This window comes from Coturnix japonica, chromosome 3, assembly GCF_054131305.1.
Source record: "Coturnix japonica strain WE chromosome 3, WE-NBRP24, whole genome shotgun sequence".
Classification (NCBI taxonomy): Eukaryota; Metazoa; Chordata; class Aves; order Galliformes; family Phasianidae; genus Coturnix; species Coturnix japonica.
Genome location: NC_140665.1, coordinates 95757348 through 95782406, shown reverse-complemented (window position 1 = coordinate 95782406; position 25059 = coordinate 95757348). Strand labels below are relative to the sequence as shown.

At 45.1% G+C, this 25059-nt stretch overlaps 2 protein-coding genes across 6 annotated transcripts; both read left to right on the top strand.

Annotated features, from left to right (window-relative positions):
• The first annotated feature begins 949 nt into the window (after positions 1–949).
• Positions 950–13616, top strand: LAPTM4A (lysosomal protein transmembrane 4 alpha). Of its 2 annotated transcripts, none has more exons than XM_085542238.1 (7): positions 950–1148; positions 7278–7398; positions 9812–9888; positions 9973–10095; positions 11533–11628; positions 12250–12348; positions 12836–13616. In XM_085542238.1, exons 1-7 carry the CDS (start codon positions 1050–1052, stop codon positions 12908–12910), a joined length of 690 nt encoding a protein of 229 aa, XP_085398364.1. In that variant the 5' UTR covers positions 950–1049; the 3' UTR covers positions 12911–13616. The 2 variants fall into 2 exon arrangements, with proteins under 2 accessions (XP_085398364.1, XP_085398365.1); XM_085542239.1 differs by having other exon boundaries at positions 1114–3051.
• MATN3 (matrilin 3) lies at positions 13199–25059 on the top strand. Of its 4 annotated transcripts, none has more exons than XM_085542237.1 (8): positions 13199–15333; positions 16343–16941; positions 18904–19026; positions 19113–19235; positions 19896–20018; positions 21446–21568; positions 23336–23443; positions 24550–25059. In XM_085542237.1, the coding sequence occupies exons 1-8, from the start codon at positions 15236–15238 to the stop codon at positions 24603–24605; spliced, it is 1353 nt and encodes a 450-aa protein (XP_085398363.1). In that variant the 5' UTR covers positions 13199–15235; the 3' UTR covers positions 24606–25059. The 4 variants fall into 4 exon arrangements, with proteins under 4 accessions (XP_085398363.1, XP_015715058.2, XP_085398362.1 ...); XM_015859572.2 differs by having other exon boundaries at positions 13199–15356; positions 16372–16941; XM_085542235.1 differs by lacking the exon at positions 13199–15333 and having other exon boundaries at positions 16408–16547; positions 16654–16941.

Sequence of the window (25059 nt, the reverse complement as noted above, 5' to 3'; positions counted from 1 at the left end):
GTTTGTTCATTGTGTCGGGTGTAAAAAGTTTGTAAATGTTTTTGGGGGACGTTGCTGGGTTTTCTCTAAAAGAACAGCCAAAGGGTTTAAGTGAATTGGTCTTGTGAGTTGGTTTTGTGACAATACTAGCTGAATTTCAGTGGAATCTGAGGGATTTGGGTGCTCTGAGGTCCACTGAAGTGACTTGACAGGCTGAAGGAGTTGGGTTTGTTCAGCCTAGAGAAGAGAAGGTTGTGGGGTGACCTCATTGCAGCCTTTCAATACCTGAAGGGAACTTACTCCCAGGAGGGGAGTAAACTCTTCGAAAGGGCTGATAATAGCAGGACACGGGGAAATGGTTTTAAGTTGAAAGAGGGAAGATTTAGGTTGGATGTTAGGGGGAAGTTCTTCACTAGGAGAGTGGTGAGGCCCTGGAACAGGCTGGTTGTGGATGCCCCGTCCTTGGAGGTGTTCAAGACCAGGTTGGACGGGGCCCTGGGCAACCTGATCTAGTAAAGGTGTATGTTTGGTGGCCCTGCCAGGCAGGGGGGTTGGAACTACATGATCCTTGAGGTCCCTTCCAACCCGGGTCATTCTGTGATTCTGTGACTTCGCTTTCCCTTATGACAAAGGACCGTCGGCACATAAGTTTTTCTTCGTCATGTTTTATGGCACAGCCCCACACAACGCTACACCCCCCGCCATTCCGGGCTCCCTCAGCGCTGAGGTGAAGCCGGGCGGCTCCTCCCCAACATGGCGGACACGGGCCGGCCCCCACCGCGCCTCGCCTCAGGTGATCCCCACCCCGCCGCCGCGCAGGTGAACGGCCGGGCGTCGCACTCAGGGCGCTCCCATTGGTCCGCAGAGCTGTCAATCCGCTGTTACCGCGGCAACGCGTAGGCCCACCCGCGGACACGGCCCTCCCCTCCCAAGCTGTCGACACGCGATTGGTCGGAGCTGCGGTGACGTCAGAGCGGGGGTTTGACGGCCCTCAGCCGAGGGGAAGCGCTGTGTGAGAGCGAGCGGCGGGGCCGGTGCGGGGCGGGCGGCGGAGCGGAGCTGCTGCCACCATGACGTTCAAACGGAGCCGCGATCGTTTCTACAGCACTCGCTGTTGTGGCTGCTGCCATGTGCGGACCGGCACCATCATTTTAGGGACCTGGTACATGGTGAGTAGCTGGAGCAGGGGGGCGGCAGAGGGGGGCGGTGGCGGAGGTTCCGGTTGTGCGTATCGCGCATGCGTGGGGCTCCAACCGGGGGGGACGTGGCTGTTAAAGGGGGGTTGTTACCATTGTGCTTTACGGAGCGCTTCTGCACTGCGAAGCTGAAGCGTTAAAGGTTGTTTTGAACTAAAAACCCTTTCTTCGAAAGGGCTGACAATAGCAGGACACGGGGAAATGGTTTTAAGTTGAAAGAGGGAAGATTTAGGTTGGATGTTAGGGGGAAGTTCTTTACTAGGAGAGTGGTTAGGCCCTGGAACAGGCTGCCCAGGGAGGTTGTGGATGCCCCGTCCTTGGAGGTGTTCAAGACCAGGTTGGACGGGGCCCTGGGCAACCTGATCTAGTAAATGTGTATGTTTGGTGGCCCTGCCAGGCAGGGGGGTTGGAACTACATGATCCTTGAGGTCCCTTCCAACCCGGGTCATTCTGTGATTCTGTGAAAATAGGGAAGAGAAAAGTACGTGAGATCAGCATTTCTGAGTTAAAGCGCGGAGCAAACAAGTTCCCTTTTAGTCAGTTTCTTTCTTCATCTTTCCTTCCTCTTACCCCCGTGGGCAGGAAAAATGTGAGGGTGATGTAAACAGGTTGCGTCACAGCTCTTCTGTTCTCCCGGAGCTGTAAGCAAACTGTGTGCTCCTTTACCTTCCTCCTGATGGTCAACATGGGAAACAGTGAGCTCTTATGCTGTGGCACGAGCAGAAACTGATTGTACAGCAGGAGGAATAGATGGGGATTGAATCACAGAATGACCCGGGTTGGAAGGGATCTCAAGGATCATGTAGTTCCAACCCCCCTGCCTAGCAGGGCCACCAAACATCCACATTTACTAGATCATGTTGCCCAGGAGACCCCATAGAGACCCCATAGAGACCCCATAGATCAGGTTGCCCAGGGCCCTGTCCAACCTGGTCTTGAACACCTCCAAGGACGGGGCATCCACAGCCTTCCTGGGCAGCCTGTTCCAGGGCCTAACCACTCTCCTAGTGAAGAAAGTTCAGTGAGTTCTCTTATGAGTATTAAGAGATGCCTGTTCCTTTGCCCCTCATGGATGCTTGTGGATGCGAGGCCTCTTCCTCTTCTCTATAGGTATAGATAGTGCTTAAAGACTTGGGAAAGCCTATGGCATGGTGACAGGCAAAGTGTGCTGTGTGACTGCAATGGTTTTGGCTATTAGAGGAAAAAGTAGAGTTGAATCCTGGATAGCTGGGTGTCACTGAGGGGCTTGATTGCTGTGTTTTGTTATAAACCTTCCAAGTCTTTTGTAAATGTTTCTTTTGGTTTCCTCTGAGATGCCAGCTGAGAAAAGGTGATAAGTCTGTCTGCCACCTGTTAGCTGCCTGAGCTGCAATAGGGTCTTAATGTGAGTTCTTAGGTGGCTTTTGATAAATGTTTCTAAATCACAGAATCACAGAATTGTAGGGGTTGGAAGGGACCTCTAGAGATCATCGAGTCCAACCCCCCTGCCAAAGCAGGCTCCCTACACCACGTCACACAGGTAGGCGTCCAGGCGGGTCTTAAATATCTCCAGAGAAGGAGACTCCACCACCTCCCTGGGCAGCCTGTTCCAGTGCTCCGTCACCCTCACTGTAAATCAATTGAATGATTTGCTTATAAGTTACGGTGGGACAGATGGGGGTAACGTAACGTTCTGTATCTTGGGAGGCAGGTAGCACTGTGTGTGTGTGGGGGGGGGGATGGGGGTTAAATGTGTAGCCCAGCCATAGGTTGGTGCTGATGAGGCCTTGGGCAGCCTGTATTTACTGGATATGCAGCTCTTGTGCTGTGAACTCCTGGAGGAATTTGATAGCAGCCATAAAATGGAGCCCTGTAGCAGCCTCCTCCAGATGTTTTGGTAAGATAAGAGTTTTGGCCTCTTAATACATATGCATTGTTCTTATGTAATGCTTTAGGCTTTTTTTTTGTCTTGTGCTTTATACAAATATTTAAAAATCTCATAGAAAATGAACTCCTCATTAAAACAGTCCTGTATTATTGTCCTTAAGGTGTACTTGTGTCAGTCTACGGAGAGCAGCATTATCTGCTGGCATGTCTGCTCTTGTTGCCATCTCACCCCCCCCCCTCCCCCGCTCTAAGCACGCTGCAGTCTGTGTGCTGCTGCTTCTGATAAGCAGATGAGCTGCTCTTGTGAAGAACTGAGTTCAGACCGTTTCTTAATGGACCATGAGCCAGCAGTGTACCCTTGTAGCCAAAAAAGCCAATGGCATCCTGGGGTGTATTAAAAAGAGCGTGTCCAGCAGGTTGAAGGAGGTGATCCTCCCCCTCTACTCTGCCCTGGTGAGGCCTCATTGGAATATTGTGTCCAGTTCTGGGCTTCCCAGTACAAAAGACAGGGATCGCTTGGAAAGAGTCCAGCGGAGGGCCACTAAGACAGTGAAGGGCCTGGAGCATCTCCCCTATGAGGAGAGACTTAGGGAACTGGGTCTGTTTAGCCTTGAGAAAAGAAGGCTGAGAGGGGACTTGATCCAGGTTTATAAATACCTGAGGTGTGGGAGCCATAGTGGTGAGTCTGGTCTCTTTTCAGTAGTGCGTGGGGATAGGACTAGGGGTAATGGGATGAAAGTACAGCATAGGAAGTTCCGCACGAATGTGTGGAAGAACTTCTTTACGGTGAGGGTGACGGAGCACTGGAACAGGCTGCCCAGGGAGGTGGTGGAGTCTCCTTCTCTGGAGATATTCAAGACCCACCTGGACGCCTACCTTCTCAGGCCTGGTGTAGCTTGATTAATTCTATAGCGTTCGCTGCTGTCCTGTGTAGGAAGGAAAGGAAACCCCCCTATTCCCAGCTTTATAATTACAAACATGTGGCTTTGAAGTGCTTTTTTTTTTTTTTTTTTTCTTCCTGTAAACTTTCTTATTAGGCACAGTGCTTTCCAGAGACCGGAAACATGAACACTGCATTGGCAAAGGCAGATCAGAGTTCAATAAACAGCCTGAAAGTAATAGCATTGTTTGGGAGGGAGCGGCTGCTTCGTTCTGGCAGCACATTTCAGCGGTGGAATCAAAATGATGGGAGCGCTGCTGCTCAACAGGAGCATCTCTGGAGGTGGTTCTTCACCGAGCACAACTTCCAAAAGCAAAGGATTATAATAGTGCTGGGAGCTCTGGAATACACTGTTCAGAATATACTTTTCTCAGTAGATGGTGGGGGGTGGGGGGGGAAGCGTGACTAAAACACACAGAAAACCCACAAAGAAAAGCACTGCCAAGAAACTACCTCATTTTGTTTCTTCAAGGATGTGTCAGAGCACTGGGAAAGTAAAAGAAAGCTGGGGAAGTTTAGTTGTGCAAGGCAGCTTCCCTTTATTCCCCAGCTCATGTAAGCACATTCCAAGTAAGAATTGTTTCTATGTCTTTTAAGCGCTCAAAGTGCTCGGGGAGAAACCTACGTTTCAATTTTAGGCCTCCAGAGATGCAAAGCAGCACATCATTAGCCGTTAGATACGTGCAGTGGAGATAAGAGCTCGGTAATTAAAAGGCCAATGCTCTTTACAGTTCAGTCCCTTGAGTTCTGCTCGTATGGGGAGCTGATGTTTAAGATCATGTGGTTCCAGCCCCCTGCTATAGGCAGGGACACCTCCCTCTACACCAGGCTGCTCACAGCCCCATCCAGCCTGGCCTTGAATGCTTCCAAGGAGGGGGCATCCACAGTGGGCAGCCTGTTCAGTGTCTCACCACCCTCACAGTAAAGAATTTCTTCCTGATACCTATTCTAAATCTTCCCCCTTCCAGTTTAAAGCCATTTCTTCTCATCCTGTTGCTACCTGCCTTGATCTGAGGGGTGCACCATCCATTGCCAGCTGGTTGCTGGGTTATTCCTTCATATTTTAAGATTACACAGAATCACACAGAATGACCCGGGTTGGAAGGGACCTCAAGGATCATGTAGTTCCAACCCCCCTGCCTGGCAGGGCCACCAAACATACACCTTTACTAGATCAGGTTGCCCAGGGCCCTGTCCCACCTGGTCTTGAACACCTCCAAGGACGGGGCATCCACAGCCTCCCTGGGCAGCCTGTTCCAGGGCCCAACCACTGGAACCATTATATACAGGTTTGTGTGGTTTTTTTTTTTGACTCCTCCATGCAGAATGTTTGTGAAAGTCGCATTTTATTTGTGGTTGGTAGGTTCTGTTAAAACTTGGAAGATGCCTTGCAATCCTTGTTGTTGTTTTGAATCGACTGTTGAGCTGAAACGAGCCTTGTGGTTTTGCTGTTATCAGGCTTGTGTGGAACAGGAATGGCTGCAGCTTAAACACAGGCGCTGCCTTGAAAGGATTCCTAATTTGGAGTTGTTTGTAACTTAATATAAATCCATATGTTGTACATGACACGTTGCTCAGTGCCATGATACGATTCACACAGTGGAGCTGTGGAAGCCCTGCCGTATTAATTGGCAGAAGGGTTTGGTTTGTACTCTGATCCAGGCTGGAGGGGGAGGATCAAACCAACACTATTCACATGGCAAATTAGGGGCATTCAAAGGCCAACCCATTTTCCTTGCGCTCCATTTCTGGCTGAGCTTTGATACTCTGAGCTGCGTTTCTTAACTGGTGATGTCACTGAGGATTATTTATACTGAATTAAGGCCGTGGGTAGAAAGGAAACTGAAACAGTGGCAGTTGTAGGACTGTATGAGTGCAACAGAAAGGCATTAAAGCTTATGATTTCAGAGGTGGAACTGGCAGCTAAAATTCTTCTGTACTCTTAAAGCAAGTGCTGCTCAGCCCTTATCTGCAGACAGATAAACCTATCGCAGCAGTTAAACCCAGCAGTGGAGTAATACTGTCTTTTAGTCGGAACTTAATCACTATTGAGTTAAAATGGTGACGGCGTATAAACAGTAAGCGAATGGGCCACGATTGAACAAGTCTCGTGGTGTTCATTATGAAGTAGAAAATAATATTTCGGCAACCAGATATCCAGACTGACATGGGCTTATAATGATGAGTACAGCCAAAGAAGTTGATATGAGTAGCTGGAATTCCTAATAAGCTCGTCTAATACACAATGCCATGTGAGTACAAGGATCCCGCTGCTGCTGGGGATGGCGCTGAATGCTGATTGGAAAATAGCTGCGCCTTGGAAATAATACTGTGAAGGTTTCTAGTAGGAGACCTTTTTCTTTGGCCTATCTCTTCATGTAGTAGTGACCGAAACTACGCTGTGTAAATCCTAAGCAGCCTATAAATGCTGTGAAGGCAATTTTCCAGTGCTTTAATCTACTTTTGGGTCTTACTGAAAGCATTTCTGGTATGCACCAAAACAGGGAAGCAGAAGCAGCCTTTCACAGTAAGGAGTAAGCACGAACCAAATGCTGGATGCTTAATGGATTTTGGAGTTCAGCCTCAATGCAAGATTTCTTCAGCCTTCACTATTTGTTTGCTTAGCCTGTGTGATAAGACTTGAGGAGGTTTTAATAAATGTTCTGGGTAGGAGAGGGCCAATTCTCCGTATAAATTGGTAGCATGGAGGGGTGGGGAGGGCAGGAAACAAGCTGCAGCTGAGGATGTGAGCTGTAGCATTAATGTTCCCCTTTGCACATCCATTTGTACCTCGTGTACCCTAGCACCATTTGGAAGAGTAGGATTCAGTACCTTCTTTGTGTATTAAATTACCTCTGCCTTTCAAGTTGTTTGAGGAAGCGAAAACTCTTCCAAATGTGCCTCCTTGTGTTCCTCAATGTACCCATTCCTTCTTGCCTCTTTTAACTATTTCCAGTTCAAAATATGCATTGATCATCTAGTATCTGTTTGTGTCATCTGAATGACTACAAGCCCTTCCATCTCCTTCATGTGCAAAGTTACTTAGTTTTGAGTTCATTAAAACTAGTAATTGTCCAGTGTATTTATGGGGAGGAGAGAGGGGGGGGAGGTAGGGCTTTAACTAAATTAGAATGTAGGTTGACAGTAAGTTGTTCTGTTTTCCCCTCCCTGCCCTTTTACAATAGGCAAAGCAAAGAGGTTGCATCTAACTGAAGTGAAAGACTTTACTGGTACTGTTAAAATGATCAGAGCTGTTCCAGTGTAAGTAACTTCCAGGTAACTGTGATCTTTTTCAGGTGGTGAACTTGCTGATGGGCATCTTGTTGACTGTAGAAGTGACTCATCCAAACGTAGTGCCAACTGTTAATATCCAGTATGAAGTCATTGGAAATTACTACGCTTCTGAGAGAATGGCTGGTAGGTGCATAACTCTTCCATGCAAAAAAAAAATGCAGTCATAGTGTGTTTGCCTTACAATGGTGTATCATGTAGGTATGCAGCCTTTAAATACTATTTCCTTGGATTTTTGAGTCTTTTAGGTTATTAGTAATTCAGATCTTACATCAGTGTAAAAAGTTTAATGGAATGTTACTTTTCATAGAATCATAGAATCACCAAGGTTGGAAAAGACCTAAAAGATCATCCAGTCCAACCGTTCACCTATTACTAATAGCTCCCACTAAACCATGTCCCTCAATACAACATACAGTACTTCATATTATGTATTCATATTTTCACAGATCACAGAATCACAGAATGACCCGGGTTGGAAGGGACCTCAAGGATCATGTAGTTCCAACCCCCCTGCCTGGCAGGGCCACCAAACATACACATTTACTAGATCATGTTGCCCAGGGCCCCGTCCAACCTGGTCTTGAACACCTCCAAGGACGGGGCATCCACAACCTCCCTGGGCAGCCTGTTCCAGGGCCTAACCACTCTCCTAGTAAAGAACTTCCCCCTAACATCCAACCTAAATCTTCCCTCTTTCAACTTAAAACCATTTCCCCGTGTCCTGCTATTGTCAGCCCTTTCGAAGAGTTTACTCCCCTCCTGGGAGTAAGTTCCCTTCAGGTATTGAAAGGCTGCAGTGAGGTCATATTTTACTTCATATTACTCCTCAGCATGTTGAACAGCAGGGTTTTTAAGGGTGTCTTGGCCTCAGTGCATGCGGAATGTCAGTGCTTTGCTTTCTCTATGAACGTTTGTTGTCCTTGTTGGGTCAGGAAAACAGAAATAGATTTTATTTTTAGGCAGCTCTTAGAGTTTGTGTTGGTCCTCTTGAACGTAAGCTCTTGCTCTGCAGTCTACAGGCTTGTAAGTCTACTGAGAGAAAAGCATAGTGCATTTCTAAGTAGGAGGATTAGAATATGAAGTACTATAGGGAAATCTTTGGTTACTCTTAACATTTGATGTGCAGAATACACAGAACAAAAAGCATAGTGAGCAAAATTAAACCTACTTTCTGGCTTGTTGTTACAGATAAACTGTATGATGATTACAAGCAGAATTAGTTTCAAGCTCATGTCTCCAGTGACAGAGTTTCTTAGCTCCAGTATGATGTGTAATCTTGTGTACGTGCTTATTTAAATTATTATATGTTTTAAGTGTGCAGAAATATGTTGTGTGGCACTTCTAATGTGTCAGATCGTCTGTTACACTGAAATTTAGCAAGGTCTGGCATGGAGTGGAGATGAGTAGTGCAGCACAAGTCTGGATTTGGAGAGTTCCAGTTTAGTCTTTAATTGTTCATGACCTGACTGCTCACCTGTAGCTGAAACTCGTGTTTATTAGTAGTTAAATGAGAGCAGGAACAAGGACCAAACAAGGTTTTGTGGCTACAAAGGGGCTTCATCCACTTGTGCAATCAAAATTATATTGTGTGGATTCTAGTCTAAGGATTTGTCACTATGTGTGCAACACTTGTTTATTATTCACAATTCCTGACAGAAACAATGCGTATCAAACACAGGAGGGCCCTTTCAGCGCCATCTGTGTATGTAGTTATTATTTTTTAATGAATTAGGTATGCAAATGTGGTGTAATCTTCAAATCAGCTGCAGATCATTTCTTTTCAAGCATGTGAACCACAAGAGTTTGGTTTCAGCTTTGATAAAAAAGGAACTTAAAACATCTATAGGCTCAAGCTGGTTTCTCTGTGTTTAAAAATACAAACCCTGCTTGCTGTAGGAATCTAATCTAACTCGTGGAAAGCAGATGCGCTTCTGTCATCACTAACCGCGTTGCTCAGGGGGAATCTTTATCATTCAGCTTCCATGGGTGTCCTGGATTCTGCTACCATTTGGCGTCTGTTCAGCTGCTTTTTCTCCTAAATAATAGGATACTTTCCACACAGCGATTTCCTGTTTTCCTTACTGGTACTCAGGCAGCAGTGCTGTTCCTGCTGCCAATGGCCAAATTATATAACCCAAGCAATTTCAAGTAGAAAGGTTGGTGTTGTGCTGACTAAACTTGAAGTCTTTCCAGTAGTAAAATCAATCACCCACATACTTTGGGCACTTACATATTGCAAATAAGCATTGTTACGCTGTGTTACAATTATACGATGTTAGGTTTCTAGTTGGTATGTCTGAGCTTTGCGCAGGCTTTTGATTAAGGCAGAGCCTTTTCTTTTCCAGTTGCCAGCTGGTTTCCTGAGCCAGACCTTTTCCCTTTAGTAGAGAACTGAGTTACTCAAATGTACAGCTTCCAGTTGGTGTAGATAAAACAATTGAGAGAGAAATCATGGTTACATATGGGTGTCGTGTACCAGTCAGTGTGGTAACATGAAGTAATGATTGACTCTAAATTGTTTTTTCTTTTAATGCAGAAAACGCCTGTGTTCTATTTGCTATCTCCCTCCTCATGTTCACAATCAGTGCGATGATGGTGTATGGTGCAATTGCTGTAAGTATACTTGTAGTCTACGTTTTAAAGTTGCTATTTGAATTTTTAACTGAGTATCTTATGGGTTGTTTTTCTCTTTTCCAGCACCGTGTAGGCTGGCTGATCCCATTTTTCTGTTACCAGCTCTTTGACTTTGTGGTCAGTTGTCTGGTTGCAATCAGTTCTCTAACCTATTTGCCAAGAATCAAGGATTACTTGGATCAGTTGGTAAGTGTTTGTCCAGTTCACGTTAGTATTTTTCATCTTAAGCTGAACTTTGGTTTGATAAGTGCTAGAAGAGCTAGAGAAGGCTCTGGGGAGGACCTGATAGCTACCTTCCATTATCTGAAGGGGGGCTGTAAGAAAGAAGGGGACAGACTTTATAGCGGGGTCTGTTGTGGTAGGACAAAGGGCAGTGATTTCAAACTAAAGGGAGATTGAGAAGTTGTTTTCTTCCAGTCAGGGTAGTGAAGCAGTGGCACAGGTTGCCTGGAGATGTAATGGATGCCCCATGCCTGGAGACACCCAAGGTCAGGCTGGACGGGGCTGTGAGCACTGATGGACCTGTAGGTGTCCCTGTTCATTGCAGGGCGGTTGTACTAGATGGCCTTGAGAGTTCCCTTCCAGCTTAGATATTCTATGATCTTGTTGCTGCTTGAGTAACTTAGACTGCAGCAGCCATAGGGAATGACAAAGTGGTTGTGAGCATGAGATCTTAGCAGAAGTGGAAAGACTAAAGGTGTAATTGCTCCCTAAATGGATTGCTAGGGGGAGAAGCATCTGTAAAGGGAGATGTTGGTTTAAGCTGCTTGTGCTTAATTTGCTCTGGGCACAAAGATTTTGCAAGCTGAATAATGTGGTTCTGTGGTAAATTTGCTGCTGCAGAATAAAAATGTCAGTCCTTATTTGGTTGGGGTGAGAGGGAAGAGCAAGAGTTGATACAGGGCAAGGCTGACGGCTGCAGAGTCTATGACGTCATAGGATGGGACCTGAGGTTCTGAGGGTTCTTTCTTAACATCCTGTTCTCATTTTGCAGCGAGACTTTGAGGAAACAGCAGCAGAGTGTTCATTCATGCTGCTTATGTTTAACTGTGAAAAGATGCAGTGGGTAGGAATTACCAGCCATTGATTTGGATCACAAGCTGTTCCTGGCTGGTGTTCAGATCTCTGCAAGCAGATGTTTAAAAAGTCTTATCAAAACAAGAGTGAGCATTGGAGAGAAGCCTTGTTAGTGTGGTCAGGGGAGAAGAGACTGAAATTTGTAGGAGCTCCTTGGTGTGTTTTGGCTCCTCTTCTGAAGTTTGGGGTTAACTCTTCTTGCTTTCTGCTTTGCACACATAACATAACTGGTTGGATTGTTAAGAGGTTATTAGTACTAAGTCAGTAAGGGCCTCTCAAGTGAAGGACCTGTACGAATGCTGTGCTGCAGTTGCTCAAAAGGAAGTTTTGTGGATATCTGTACTAGTAGAAGATAAGAGGAAATGACTTGGAGAAACGACATTGCTTCCTTTCAGGTAGGAGAGAGTAAATTTCTCATTGCTTGTGAGAGGGTACATTAGGCAAGACTCTGAACTTAGTGTGAAGTGTGGGTGTCTGATGTTTGTAAATGTGCTGTTTGTGCTCATCTCCATTTCTCTCTACCCTCCCTATTTTTTTTTTAACTAGCCGGATTTCCCTTACAAAGATGATCTTCTTTCATTGGATTCCAGCTGTCTTCTGTTTATCGTTCTGGTGTTCTTTGCTTTATTTATCATTTTAAAGGTAAGTTACAATTCTGAGCTCAAGGCCATTTCATGAGCTGCACTGTCCACGTACTATCAGTGTATACAGATATATTGTATTAACCTTGAGTGCAGTTACTGACCTGTTCAGTTACAACACGACTTCAATCATACATGATGTGTACTGTTGTCTCCCATTAATTTGTGTGCTGCCTGCAGTGGGGCCTATTGCACCTTTCCTTGGTGCCTCAGGCTGTGTGTTCATGCCCTCTTCTGCACATGTAGTTAGACAGATAATAACGTGAATTTGGGTAGGTGGGATTGTGCTGTTGGCCCATCTTCCTGCAAGCAAGTTTGGACTGAGATCCACAGAAGGGTAAGCCAGTTAGGGATCAGTTTGACTGGCAGTCCTGAGGCACACAGATGAGTTGGTCAGATTGTGAATTCCTTTGCTAAGATCTGTGGGGTTCATCCTGTCCTGAGTCATTGTGCCAGCAAGGCTGAACAGGACTAAACCTGTTTATAAGCAGCATCCCTCGTGTGTATCTATATGGTGATTGACATTGAGATATGCTAGTTTTGTCATATAAAAGATATTTAGCATCTAGTTTTTTAATCAACTAATCTATATGAGGTCTTTAAAAAGAGAAATCTCTTTCAGGCGTATCTAATCAACTGTGTATGGAACTGCTATAAATACATCAGCAACAGAAATTTGCCAGAGATAGCAGTGTACCCTGCTTTTGAAGCACCTCCACAGGTAAAGCCTCTTTTCTGTGTGACGGGAATCAGGTATTAACTTAAGAGTAGAAAAGCACTACATCCATGTTTGCGTGCCTTGTCCAGATTTCTGAACATGGGCTGGGAGGATTAACAGCTGCTTTCACTTGAATAAGGTAGATTGGCGTTGTGTCCTCACAGTGCGTAAACAGGAGGGTTTTACAGGGAGAAATCTGATGGGTTTTCTTGTAATTGAGGGGAACTTTTTGATTGCACTTACCAAAGCTTTCCCTGCTGCTTGCAAAACCAAGAGGCAGTGGGGTGGAACGAACGGCCCAGAGTCAGGTTCAGTGCAGCAGTAAACTGCTCATGCACTGTCTTTCACTTTGTCATTAGCTCATTGGAAGCATCACTAGGTTCTGCAACAGAGAAATAAATTGCAATGCGGTGTGTATAGATATTTTCACTGTGGGCTTTTTGTTCCCTCAGCCCTGTGCATTAATCTCTTCCAAATGTCTTCCCTTCAGTATGTTCTGCCAACTTATGAAATGGCAGTGAAGATGCCTGAGAAGGAGCCTCCACCTCCCTACATCCCTGCCTGAAGCGACCTGTACACCTGTACCAGCTCCTTGGGGGTTTTGTCTTTCAATCTTGCAAAACTGCTTAAGTAATAGAAGTATTCAGGACTTTAGGAGCAAACCGTTTTAAAACCGTTTGATAGAAAATTTACTAAGCAAAAACTCATCTGGGAGTGATTTTGTTTGCTTTCATTTTTGTTCTCCTTAATGCTTTTTAAACATTTTATTGCCTTAGGGCCTTGTACTGCAGCAACTTCTGCGCGTGACTAACCAGTGGCTTTTCTTAACACCAGCTGAGCCCATCTGTGATTCAGGTTAGCTACAAACACGAGTGTCTGCAGGACTGCGCCCTTAATTTATATTAATTTTTTTGGTAAAGTAGATGGTAAAGACAATCTGTGCTGCAGCGAGGTGTCAGTTTGCCTTTATTCAGTTCTTGGAGGGGGAGGGGTTTGAATGTGGTATATACGTGAGGTTTGGTTTTTTTTTACTTTGCACTTTTCTCATATGTTACCTTACTGTGGGGTTTTTTGTTTATCCGATGTCCTGAAATGTAGTATTTTCAGGAAGAAGGTGAGGTTGGCACAGGACTTTGTATTACAAATGTGCTGTCAATGCAAGGGAATAAATAGAAATGTAGATGATGGTTGCATGCTCCTAATCTTCTACGTATTTTCATCTTTGTGATAAATGATACTTAAATAAATCTTTTATGAAATGTTTACCAGTAGCCTGGATTGCTCTGCCTCTCTTTTTTTTCCTTAAATTCTGAAGTATTTTGGTGCCATGCAGGTAGGGTTCACTGAGCTCTGTCTGTTTGGGGCTGACTTAGAACGCTGTTGATCAGTGGTTGATCCACGCTCTTCATCAGAAGTCCTCTGTATGGGAAGCATGGATTCCCTTCAGTATATAAGCTTGTGTTGAACTACTCGGTTGCCTTCTGTTTGTCTGCTTGCTACTTATATAAGCTGAGTTAAGGGAATTGTACTTGAAGCTTCCAGACATTTGGGCAAATGTGATGCCTGATAAGGTCAGATGTTAAGAGCAGGACAGACACCCAGTGGGATTAAAGCAGTACTTGCACTGGAAGGTGTCCAAAGCTGTTGGGTGTGTGCCATACATTCAATACTGTTCTCCTTTTAAACAGAAGGAATGGCAATCTTCCTATTCTTCCTCCTTTGTGATAACAGATTAAATACATTGTTCTGATTTAATACCTCTGAAGAGAAAATGGCTTCCTACCATGGCAGACAAAAGGGATCTGTGATTAAAGTAGGGAAAAGGATTCTTACCGCTGGGGCTTGCAGGCTGGTGGTTATTCCCATCAGCTTCAATAAATACTGCTTCCTGTTGCTTCGCTGTTTAAAAATGCCCTTGGTCGTTCCCACATATCACCACTAGGCTGCTTAATTTCTACCTAAAATGCCATCCACGAGAGCAGCTTGCACTGCAGTAGTGCATGGATGGATGAATGCCCTGTGCTGCTCTTGTGCACCCTGCCTCTCCAGTTACCCTGTGCACATCCATGTCCTTAAGTGCACTCAGTTTTGAGCTCTTGAGAGCTGTGTGGGTTGAACTCCAGGAAGGGGGATTCTTTAGGAGCAAAGGCCATTAAAATAAGAGTGGCCTCCAAAATGAGGAGAGCTGAAAGAATTAGTCCCTGAAGTTTGAAGAGACCTTCAAGACCATCAGGTCCAACCATCAGCCTGACCTTAGTGCCACGTCCACATCTCTTAAATACCTCCAGGTGCGCAGACTCCATTCAGCAACCTGTTCCAATGTGTAACCACCCCATCCACAGGGAAACTGTAAAGGATGTGTGAAACCAAAGTGGTCTTTAATCACATGGATTCATGGAGGGGCTGAGATTTGCAGCTCTCTTAATGGTGGTGGTGTGGCTCCTGTGCTGCTGCCTGTAGGCTTTGCAGATGTCCCTATGGCCTCTTCCAATGTCAAATGGTAAGTGGATGAAGGGACTAATTAATGCCAAAGGCTGTTGCTGGTGAGGTGTTCAGCCAAAGCTTGTGCCGCCCGCCCCAAAACTGGCTACCGGACACTGCAGCCGTGGTTAGAACTGAAAACAAAGGCGGCTCTGTGTGCCTCGCAGATCGCCCGTGAGCCTTTCCTCGTACTCTTCGCAAACCCTGCCTTGGAGACGCTCGTTTGGGGCTGGAAGCGCAAAGTTAGCGGAGCTGTACGAATCATTTCAGCGAGAACGACGAGCTCAGCGCCCCATCCCGTCCGCTCCGAGCGCCGAGCCGTCTCACCCCGCAGCCCTTCCCTCCGCGGGGCGGGCGGGGGCAGCGGGCTTTAAAGGCGGCGCGGCGGCGGCGTTGGGCAGGCGGCACCATGCGGCGGGTACTCGGCACGCTGGGCTGCTGCCTGGCTCTGCTCCTCCTGCTGCTGCCCGACACGCGTGGCATCCCACGCCGCTTGCGCCGGCAGCCGCTGGGCAGGCACGGAGCGGCAGGTACCGTGTGCTGCTGCCCGCTGCGCCCTGCCCGGCTGCCGCTCCTGGGGGTGCTGCGTACCGCTCGCTGCGTGCTTTGCTCGCTGCCCTGGGTTCCTCTGGAGCTTGCTGCATGACTGCTGCTGTGAGCGACTGCTGGAGAGTTGGGTCCCGAGGACATCTCAGCTGCAGCTGTCTGAGGACAACGTGCATGTAGACACAAGTGTCAACTGCTTGGATCAGCTGAGCTCCAAGGGTCTCTTCCAACTTCACATGATGTGATTCCTTTTCCCTTTCCCTCCTTCCTCTCATTTCCCCCTTCCCTTACTCCTCTCCTTTTTCCCTTCCCTCCTTCCTCTTCCCTTTCCCTTCCCTCCTTCCTCTCCTTTCCCCCTTCCCTCCTTTCTCTCATTTTCCCCTTCCCTTCTTCCTCTCCTTTTTCTCTTCCCTTCTTCCTCTCCTTTTCCCCTTCCCTCCTTCCGCTCCTTTTCCCTTCCCTCCTTCCGCTCCTTTTCCCTTTCCCCCTAAAACCTGATCTCTACCCACTGACTTTTCAGAGCTTCTCTTCAGAGACATGTGCATGTACTAACGCACTGTTCTTTGTTTCTGCTATGGAAGCTTTAAAGCAGCAATAGCAATATTTATTACAGCATCATCCGCCTCTTGATTTCATCTTGTTGTGTACTTTGGCTTGGGAATTACACACAAGAAATAATTTCTGACCATTACTCAGCTGCATATCATTGCTACTCTTCTGTATATGCTGCAACTTGTCTATGCAGCTGCTTATATCAATAATAGATTGGCATTTTGTGGGCTTGAGTGTATTTTCTAATGCTTAGAAGCTTTCAGTTGTATTAAATGAATATTTAAGAATTTCACACATTGCTCGCTGTAACTTTAGGCCTCTGCCTTGGTAATGAAAGTGCTCATACTTATTTGGTTTAAATACACTGCCATTGCAGCTGTCACTGTGCTGGGAGCTCTGGTCTACCCAGCTGTGATAGATTGAAGGGCTGTCCTTCCCTCCTGACAGACACTGCCTGCAAGAACCGTCCCCTTGACCTTGTCTTCATCATCGACAGCTCCCGCAGCGTCCGACCCGAAGAGTTTGAGAAAGTGAAAATCTTTTTGTCCGAAATGATCGATACTCTGGATGTTGGTGAAAGAACCACCCGCGTGGCAGTCATGAATTACGCCAGCACTGTCAAGGTAGAGTTTCCCCTCCGGACCTACTTTGATAAAGCCTCCATGAAGGAGGCCGTGTCTCACATTCAGCCCCTGTCTGCTGGCACCATGACTGGCCTTGCCATCCAAGCTGCCGTGGATGAAGTCTTCACTGAGGAGATGGGCACCCGACCAGCCAACTTAAACATCCCCAAGGTGGTCATTGTTGTGACAGATGGACGGCCGCAAGACCAGGTTGAAGATGTGGCAGCAAACGCCCGCGCGGCTGGCATTGAGATCTATGCGGTGGGGGTAGGCCGTGCTGACATGCAGTCCCTGAGGATAATGGCCAGCGAGCCGCTGGATGAACACGTCTTTTATGTGGAGACCTACGGTGTGATTGAGAAGCTGACAGCCAAGTTCCGAGAGACGTTCTGTGGTAAGGTGGTCAGGCCAAGAGGGCAGTGTAATTTGGCTCCTTTTGGCTCCCGCTGTGGTTCTGCTCCCTAAGAAAGAAGTTTTTGAGGAGTGTTATGTATCGTATTTACATATTTCCTTTGCCATTGGCTGGGCAAAAGACCAACCCTTCTATTCAGTGGAGGCCAAGTAATGACCTTTCATTTTGAATAGCGACCTTACCATGTGAGGAACAGGGCTGATTTCATGGTTCCATGTTCCTCTCCCTCTTGATATTGACACAGAACTGCTTCAGCAGCACTTGGGGCTGGATGTATATATGGCTTGGGCTAGATACTAGTAATGATAGGTCAGGGTGGGCTGCTACTGTCATCGACCAAAGCCTGTGGTATATCTGGAGCATTTAGGATTACCTATAAACAGCCTTGTCACACACAGAAGACTTCTTGTTAAATAAAAAGGCATGCATGTAGCAGATTTTTCAAGTAAAATTCAAAGGAAATGCCTTGTAAAATAAGTTTCCAACAAGAAATGGGTAAGGTCAAGTGTAAGGAACACTGAGAGAATTAAGGTAGCAGCCATTGCTTTGGGGACTGGGCTGATAAGAATGCATTACTTCGTTACTTCAGAGCCCTATTAAAAATGCCCATTGTATCTTCTCAATACAATTAGAGTGAATAGACTTCTTTCTCTAGATATGACATAAATATGTGGGACCATCTGTAGGCAGGACACTTTGCCCAATAATTAATATAGGAAATGCTTGAGGTTTGGCTTGACATCGTGCTGTGTTGCTGTTGCGACCACATCCTCTCCCTGACAGCTAGAAGATACAAGTTCCCCCCTGGCTGGACAGGTACGAGTGCTGTGAAAATAGCATTAATTTTCCACCTATGTTCTAGCCAAAGTGGGGCTTTCCATAGCGCCAAAGAAAAATTGCTTGTTCTTAAAATTACCACTTATTGTGCTGAGGCACAGCAGTTGCACTTCTGCTAAGCTGGAGGATTTACCAAAGAGAGCTGACTCGTATATACTCTCAGTGTAACTCTGAGTTTCCTGCATGATGTTAGCTGGGGCTTATGGACGAGTATGGGGTAAAAGGAATAACTTTTCAAAAGGCTCTTATAAGCCAAGTGAATCTAAGATGGTCTTGTAAGACTGTGTGGGTGAACTGGGTCTTTTCCAACTACACGCTGTTTGTTGGACAGCCAGAAATTTGGACTCACCAGTGATGATTAGGAGGTTCTTTGCGTTGGCCAAGCCAAACAAGATTGTTTGTGGGGTGAACTGAAAACAAGAAAACTAATGTTCAGGGGTGAAACAGTTGGCCAGGATCAGGTCCTTGATGCATTGAGAGCATCATTCAGTGTGAGACCATCCCGAAGACGGAAAATCTTCTCCTTGAGTTGGTGTCAAGGTCAGTGGAAATTTGCCTTTCCTGCCACAAAAATCTGACCGTTTGAATCTGAGCTTCTCAGTTGTGTTTGAAAATATCACCCACAGATTTTGTTCATAAGTCACTGAGATGAATTCTCTTATTCCCAAGGTCATAACAGAATGAAAAGGCACTGGCTTACTTTGAGATGGTGTTTGCCAAGGGAGCGACACGGCACACTTTCAATCAGCCTTATTAGAAGACACCCAAATCTTCCACATTTTAGAAAATGGGAATGTTAACTCACATTAGATGATTCAAGCTCACTTATTTGCTATTTTCTTCCCCTTTTTTCTATCACCTTTTTCCTGCTCTTTCTCTTCTCCCCCTTTCCATCTAATCTACATACAGTCATTTACAGATCATCTAAGTTGAAGTGAATATCTAGCCTTCTACAGATGCCTGTAACTGCTGTGAAGGTGATGCAGTGCCGAGTCTTACTTCTAATGCAGCAAAGAGTACAAGACCTGAAACACAGGCATAAAATGTCAGTGAGTGTTTCTTTCCCTGAGATGAATGAAATGCTTATTCTGAAAATGCCCTCTGTAGCTGTGAATACGTGTGCACTTGGGACCCATGACTGTGAGCAGGTCTGCGTGAGTAACGGCGGATCCTACCTCTGCGATTGCTATGAAGGCTACACTCTGAATCCAGATAAAAGAACTTGCTCAGGTATCACTCCTTTGGTGAAAGTACCACTTTTGCCCTTTCTGAGATGATTCCAAATAGAAACCTATTTAAAAATGTTCCTTTTGCAGCTGTGGATGCGTGTGCACCTGGGAGGCATGAATGCGATCAGATCTGTGTGAGTAACAACGGATCCTATGTCTGTGAATGCTTTGAAGGCTACACCCTGAATCCAGATAAGAAGACTTGCTCAGGTAGGAATTAAAGGCTGTGTTAGTATATGAAACTCAAGAATATATGAGCATATTTTCTTCATTGCTTATGGTAGAAAAATTGTTTGTAGATATGAACTCTTGAAGCCCTTAGTTCTAATATCAATAGAATTGCACACTTGCAACAAAGAAGTATTTCATCACTTACCTACCACTGTACAGTCTTCATGGTACTTCCTAAACACTGACCCTGGGAGAGGAGGAACCTATACCAGACATAACAGCCAGCAGTGTGTCTCCACTGCAGAGTGAATGCCAATGGTTGGATATTAGTAAAAATGTCTCCAGAAGAAGGTTATGCATTGTCACAGGCTGCCCAGGGGTGTGCAGGTCACCATCCCTGAAGGTGTTCAAGAAGTGTGGAGATGTGGCAGTGAGGGCTGTGGTTATTGATTATGGTGTGTGGTCAGTTAAACGTGGTGATCTTGGCTGTCTATTCCAACCTTTATGATTCTGTATAGGAGTTAAAACCTGTCCATTTTCCCATAGCCCCTCCATCTCCCTGTCAAAAATCAGTTTTTTAATTTACCTTATTTTCAATCCTGATTAAGTTATGTTTGTAAATGTTGAAGTATTTACAGTGCTTGAGTGTCTGAGGGGGGAGGATTAATTGCTTTCTTCTCTAAAACATGGTCATGGCAGCCATGGACGTGTGTGCACCTGGAAGGCATGACTGTGCCCAAGTCTGTCGGAGGAACGGTGGATCCTACAGCTGTGACTGCTTTGAGGGATTCACTCTGAATCCAGATAAGAAGACTTGCTCAGGTAAGACTTGGCCAAGGAAAAGCTATGTTCAGCTAAAAATGTGTACTCTTCTAAGTCAGGTTAATGTACATTCTTTTTCTGATAGTAATTCAGGAGTTGCTGTACGACTCCTAAAAGCACTATACAACCGGAGAGAAATGGTATTTTCTAGTGCTGGTCTCTGGTGGAGAATAGGAGCATAGATCCTGTTTGTATGGAGGGACATACAGAAATACATAGTACATACAGATTAACATGTATTCTGTGTCATTTTCACTCCATTAGGGTTTAAACTTCACTCTTCATTTTCTTAAATGTTTCACTGATGATTTATTGATGCAAGATCCTTTTTTCCACTTCTGTCATAGTCCCTTTCCTTACTATACTTGCTGTGACAAATCCATGTTTACAATCCCAGGAAATTCCTAGGGAAATCTCTCCTATTAATTCATAGCTTTCACATCTTGAAGCAAACTCCTTATTATTTCTTCCTGCGTAGTTCAGGAACTGATTTTGTAAATACAGTTCCAAAGATTAACTCTCGACTGACATTATAGAGAGGCAATAAACATCCGTGAGGAAATACGAATGTAGAGAGGCATCCATTTTATGAGTCCAGTCCTGAATCTCCTTTCATAGCAGTGATTATCCCCGTGCAGACTCAAATTTCAGAGTATTTGTTCAACGTACTTGCTTTTCTCTTTCTTTTCCCTCTTCAGTCTCATTTTACTGCAAGCTGCTTGTGATTTCTCAACTATCTGAGTCTTTCTGATATAACAAAAATAGCATAGATCCAGGAGGGGCTCTTTCTGTGCTCCCGTGCTTTTTTTCTTGCTGTCTCTGCTTCTTTCTTTTTGTCTTCAGTTACTTTTGCCTTACAGAGCCTCCTTACCGCTGAGATATCCAAATATAGGAACTCCTCGACTTGCTCTTTTGGAGTTGACGTGTTAAATTTGGCAGAAGATGTCTTTCTCACACATCAAGTGCCCACTTTGTAACTGGCAGCGGTTGCCACGTCGTTCTGTTTTTGAGCAGCCTTGTATACTCTTCTGATTATGGTCTTTTCACTCCGTAAAACAGCGTCTTATCTAATTAGAGCTGAAATAATGCCAAATGCTCTCTTTAAATCCAGCTATTTGTTCCCCAAAATTCCTTTGGATCATTATTTTGTGACTGGGTTACCGCTAGATCAGTTCCTTTCATAATCTGTTACAACGAAAGAAAAGTGTTGCTGGAGTTACCAAAGCCATATTGACTTTGTGATGCTGACAGACAGACAAAGATGCACTCTGTGTGCCCTAGTGTGGCTAACAGCCTGTTGAGGTGTAACAAAAATGTCCTGGTTTGAATCCAAATGTGGATATGGTGGCAAAAGGGAATTACTAATGCCAAATACACAGTCTGAAGTAGGGGTATCTTTGAATGTTCTTCTCCAATGTCTTTCTTAGCTGTTGACATGTGTGCACCTGGAAGGCACGACTGCCAGCAGGTCTGTGTGAGAGACGATCTGTTTTATACATGCGACTGCTATGAAGGCTACGTCCTGAATCCAGACAAGAAGACTTGCTCAAGTAAGGCCAGATTGCTGTCTCCTGTCTCTCCATGCTCTCCCCACCTAATCACTGAAGTGCTCTAACAGCTCTATGTCACTCTGCCCTCTCCCCTTTCAGCATTTGGATATATAAAGTACTTCATGCCTAGCAGTGCTTGTAACCTGACATTTCATCCTTCTTTATCACTCTGTAGTCAGCAAACCCTGTTTGTAGAGCCTCTGCAGCATTTGATGTGGAATCATAAGTTGGGTTGGAAGGGTCCTCGAGTGGAACCTTGTCTGATCTACAGCTGCTCAAATAATTGGACATTGCGTGAAGTGGCTGAAGACCATAAGAGCAAAGTATAGAAGAGGTGGATATAGCCAAACACTATCTGTAAAAACAGTAGTTTTTTGTAGATCTGAACTTAAAATATAAGTACAATGTAAGAACACCACCCTAGTATGCTTTGTATGATCTGTTGGGCATCCTGTGAGCAGTAGAATTGCCCAGTATTTTGAATATCAAATGCTGGAAGACTCTGAATTTCCTCAGAGCTCTGCAGAGGATTTCAGGATACTCTTGGAGAGTTGCCATATGGAAAAGTAATTTGGTTAAAACAGACATAATCCAAAGAGGATCTGTTTTTGCCACTGGAGAATTTAAATGCAAACACACAGACTTCACTGGCAGTCAATGGGAAACCAACCATGCTGGTGTGATATTTTGAACTGGCCTTCCTCCAGCCAAATTCTGAACAGCTCTTCTTTATACACTGGCCATAAGGAGGGTCCAGAAAAGGGAACTGAACAAATACGTGTTCAGTGGAATCATGGAGACACCAGTTTCAACACTGGCTCTGAGACAAATGATTTTCTGCACTGCTGGAAATGAATCTGTTTACAGATTTCTTTTTCAGCGAAACACTGAAAGAACAAACTTCTGAAATTCAGTATTTTGGTCTTTTTCTGTAATTCAAGCAGCCATCAGTTTCCTTGCAAAATGGAAATTTCAGTGGTATGGTAAACAGAGACACTGTTCTATTGCTGAAATGCTCTCATAATTTGGAATGGGGGAGAGAATTGAAAAGAATAAGGTAGAACTTCTGTACTCAAAATTACTAGCTGCCTTTCTGCTCGGCTGCAAAGCTCCCTGCAAAACTTTGGCCATTTATGCATTCTAAGAAATTTCTATACCTATGTGTCATAGACAGTGGCATCGTGTTCCAGGTTTGACAGGTAGTAACCCAGGTTCTGAAGCAAAACCTAAAACATTAGTCATAGCCTATAGCCTAGCTGTGTTAATAGAATGTGGTGCTAGTGGCCTTCCTGTATGGATGGTCAAGGTGCTTCTTACAGGATGGAATCTGACTGCAGGTTCTTAGCCTGTAGCACTCGAGTGTCCTCATCTCACTTCCCAGTGTGCCCTAACTTTTGGGGTAGGGGATATTCTGGATGAGAGGGAAAACCGGTCTAATGACTACAGCTGATGGGAGGAGGCTGGTTGGTCCTTACACCCAGGGCAGGGCCTCTATTTATGCTTTACTCAGTTACGGTTTGATTTACAGAGCTCAAGAGGATCTGGGTAGGCAGGCCAGCTCCCAGTCAGAGCTGAGCTCTCTCTTGCTTGCCCTGCTCCTGGAGATGGGACATGTGTGCCTCCAGCTACAAGATTACCTCCATCTATGTCACCTCTCCCTCCCACCTGCCCTGGGCTTCAGTCTCACAGTCTGGCTTCAACTCCATGTGCCTTTTCCTGTCTTTTAAATATTTCCAACAGTTTTCTAAACACTGTTTTCTCTCTTAGGAGCCACAACGAGCAGTCTTGTAACAAATGAAGAGGCCTGTAAGTGTGAAGCCATAGCTGCACTGCAGGATTCAGTCACCTCACGCCTCGAAGCTCTGTCCACAAAACATATCCTTTTTCTTATGTGCTCAGCTCTTTACTGCTATTTTAAATGTAGCTGTTTTGGTGGAAGCCAGGAGGGGCTACCCACCTCATAAATGAAAGCACTGCTTGACCGTACAAGTGTTAGGGAGTGAAATCTTGGGTGCTGCAAATACTGTTTTCACATTTCCCTGAAGGGTTTTCCTAAAAAGGTACAGATAAAATGAGCACCCCCAGATCACCTGGACTATATGCATTATGTTGGACATCAAATCTTGCTCTGTTTGTAATTCTTCAAGGCGATGTTGACAGCACATGCTCGCATTACAGCACTCCCATTAGTAGCTTGTGTATGTCCCAACATTTCTGAGGGCCCTTCAGAGCCAGCAAGGCTGCAGTCTTGACCAGCTGTGGCTTCCAAGCTGGCAAATAAGCTCTTTATATATATATATATTGTGGCAGAGAGGAGAAAGGTATCTGGCTCCCAGATTAGACATTTCACAGACACATGGGAGGAAAAATGAAAGTGGTGAATTCTGTGGTGTGGTAGCAAACCTGAATGCTGGAATAAACATCCTCAGATGGAACGACAAGAGCTACTGACGGGAAGCTGGACAAGCTGTGATTCAGCAGAAGGCAGTCTTTAAAAGTGAGAGTGGTTGATGGCAGCGACAGTTTACCAAGGGTTGTGGTAGGTCTGCAGCACTGGAAACTTCTGAGACTGCATGCTTGTTTTTCTGTGAAAGGAGCTCTTGTTCAAATAGGAATGAACGCAGGGGAGGACTGGGCCTGTGGTTGTCATTCTGATAACTAGGGATTCAGAATCAACAAGGAGGGGGATAGTTTGGATTAATCAAAGCAGGATACTAATAAGTTTTCTGTATTAACGTTTATACACGTGCTCTTCACACCTGAATGTCACTTGCTCCAACTCCCTATAAGAAAATGGGGCTGTTAAAACAATTTGTTATTAATCTTAACAGCTCTCTAAAACATTTTGAAATCTCTAGTTCAAGCACCTACTAAGCTCAATTAAAAAGCAGTTTATCTGTGTGAAATGCTGTAATTGAGAAAGATTACAAATAAACCAAACCTGGTAGCTACTTATTATATCACCCTTAACACCTGACCACTAGATGAAGTGTCTCAGAAGCTGCAAGCCTATCAAGACACACAGCATGTTGTCTGAGCCAGCGTCCTACCCACCTTCAAGATGATCCTTCATAAGCAGTTCTTTTTATTGTGTTCAGCAAGCTTTATTTTGTTGCGCAGCTTACAGAAGAGCAGTTGGTTGTTATTACTGGCAAATGTCAACAAGGCTTCAGGAAGACAACAGTCTTGAAAGTACAGTGACCCTGAGGGTCTTCATGTACATTCATTTTGTAACCATAAAGCCACCTATTCCTGCTTTGGTCTGTACTGTAAGGAGTACAGCAGGTATTTCTGTTCTGCAGTAACTGCATTTTTATTGTCTTATTTAAAAGAAATACAGGAAAAAAAAGAATGGGTACAGTATTCACTCATATAAAGCTGTGAAATGGCGAGGCAGAGTGTAAGTGTGCCTATGGAATCTGTCCATTAAAAGGGAAAGCAATCTATGGTCTTGTAACTTATTTTGATAAAATAAAGTATGATCAAGCACA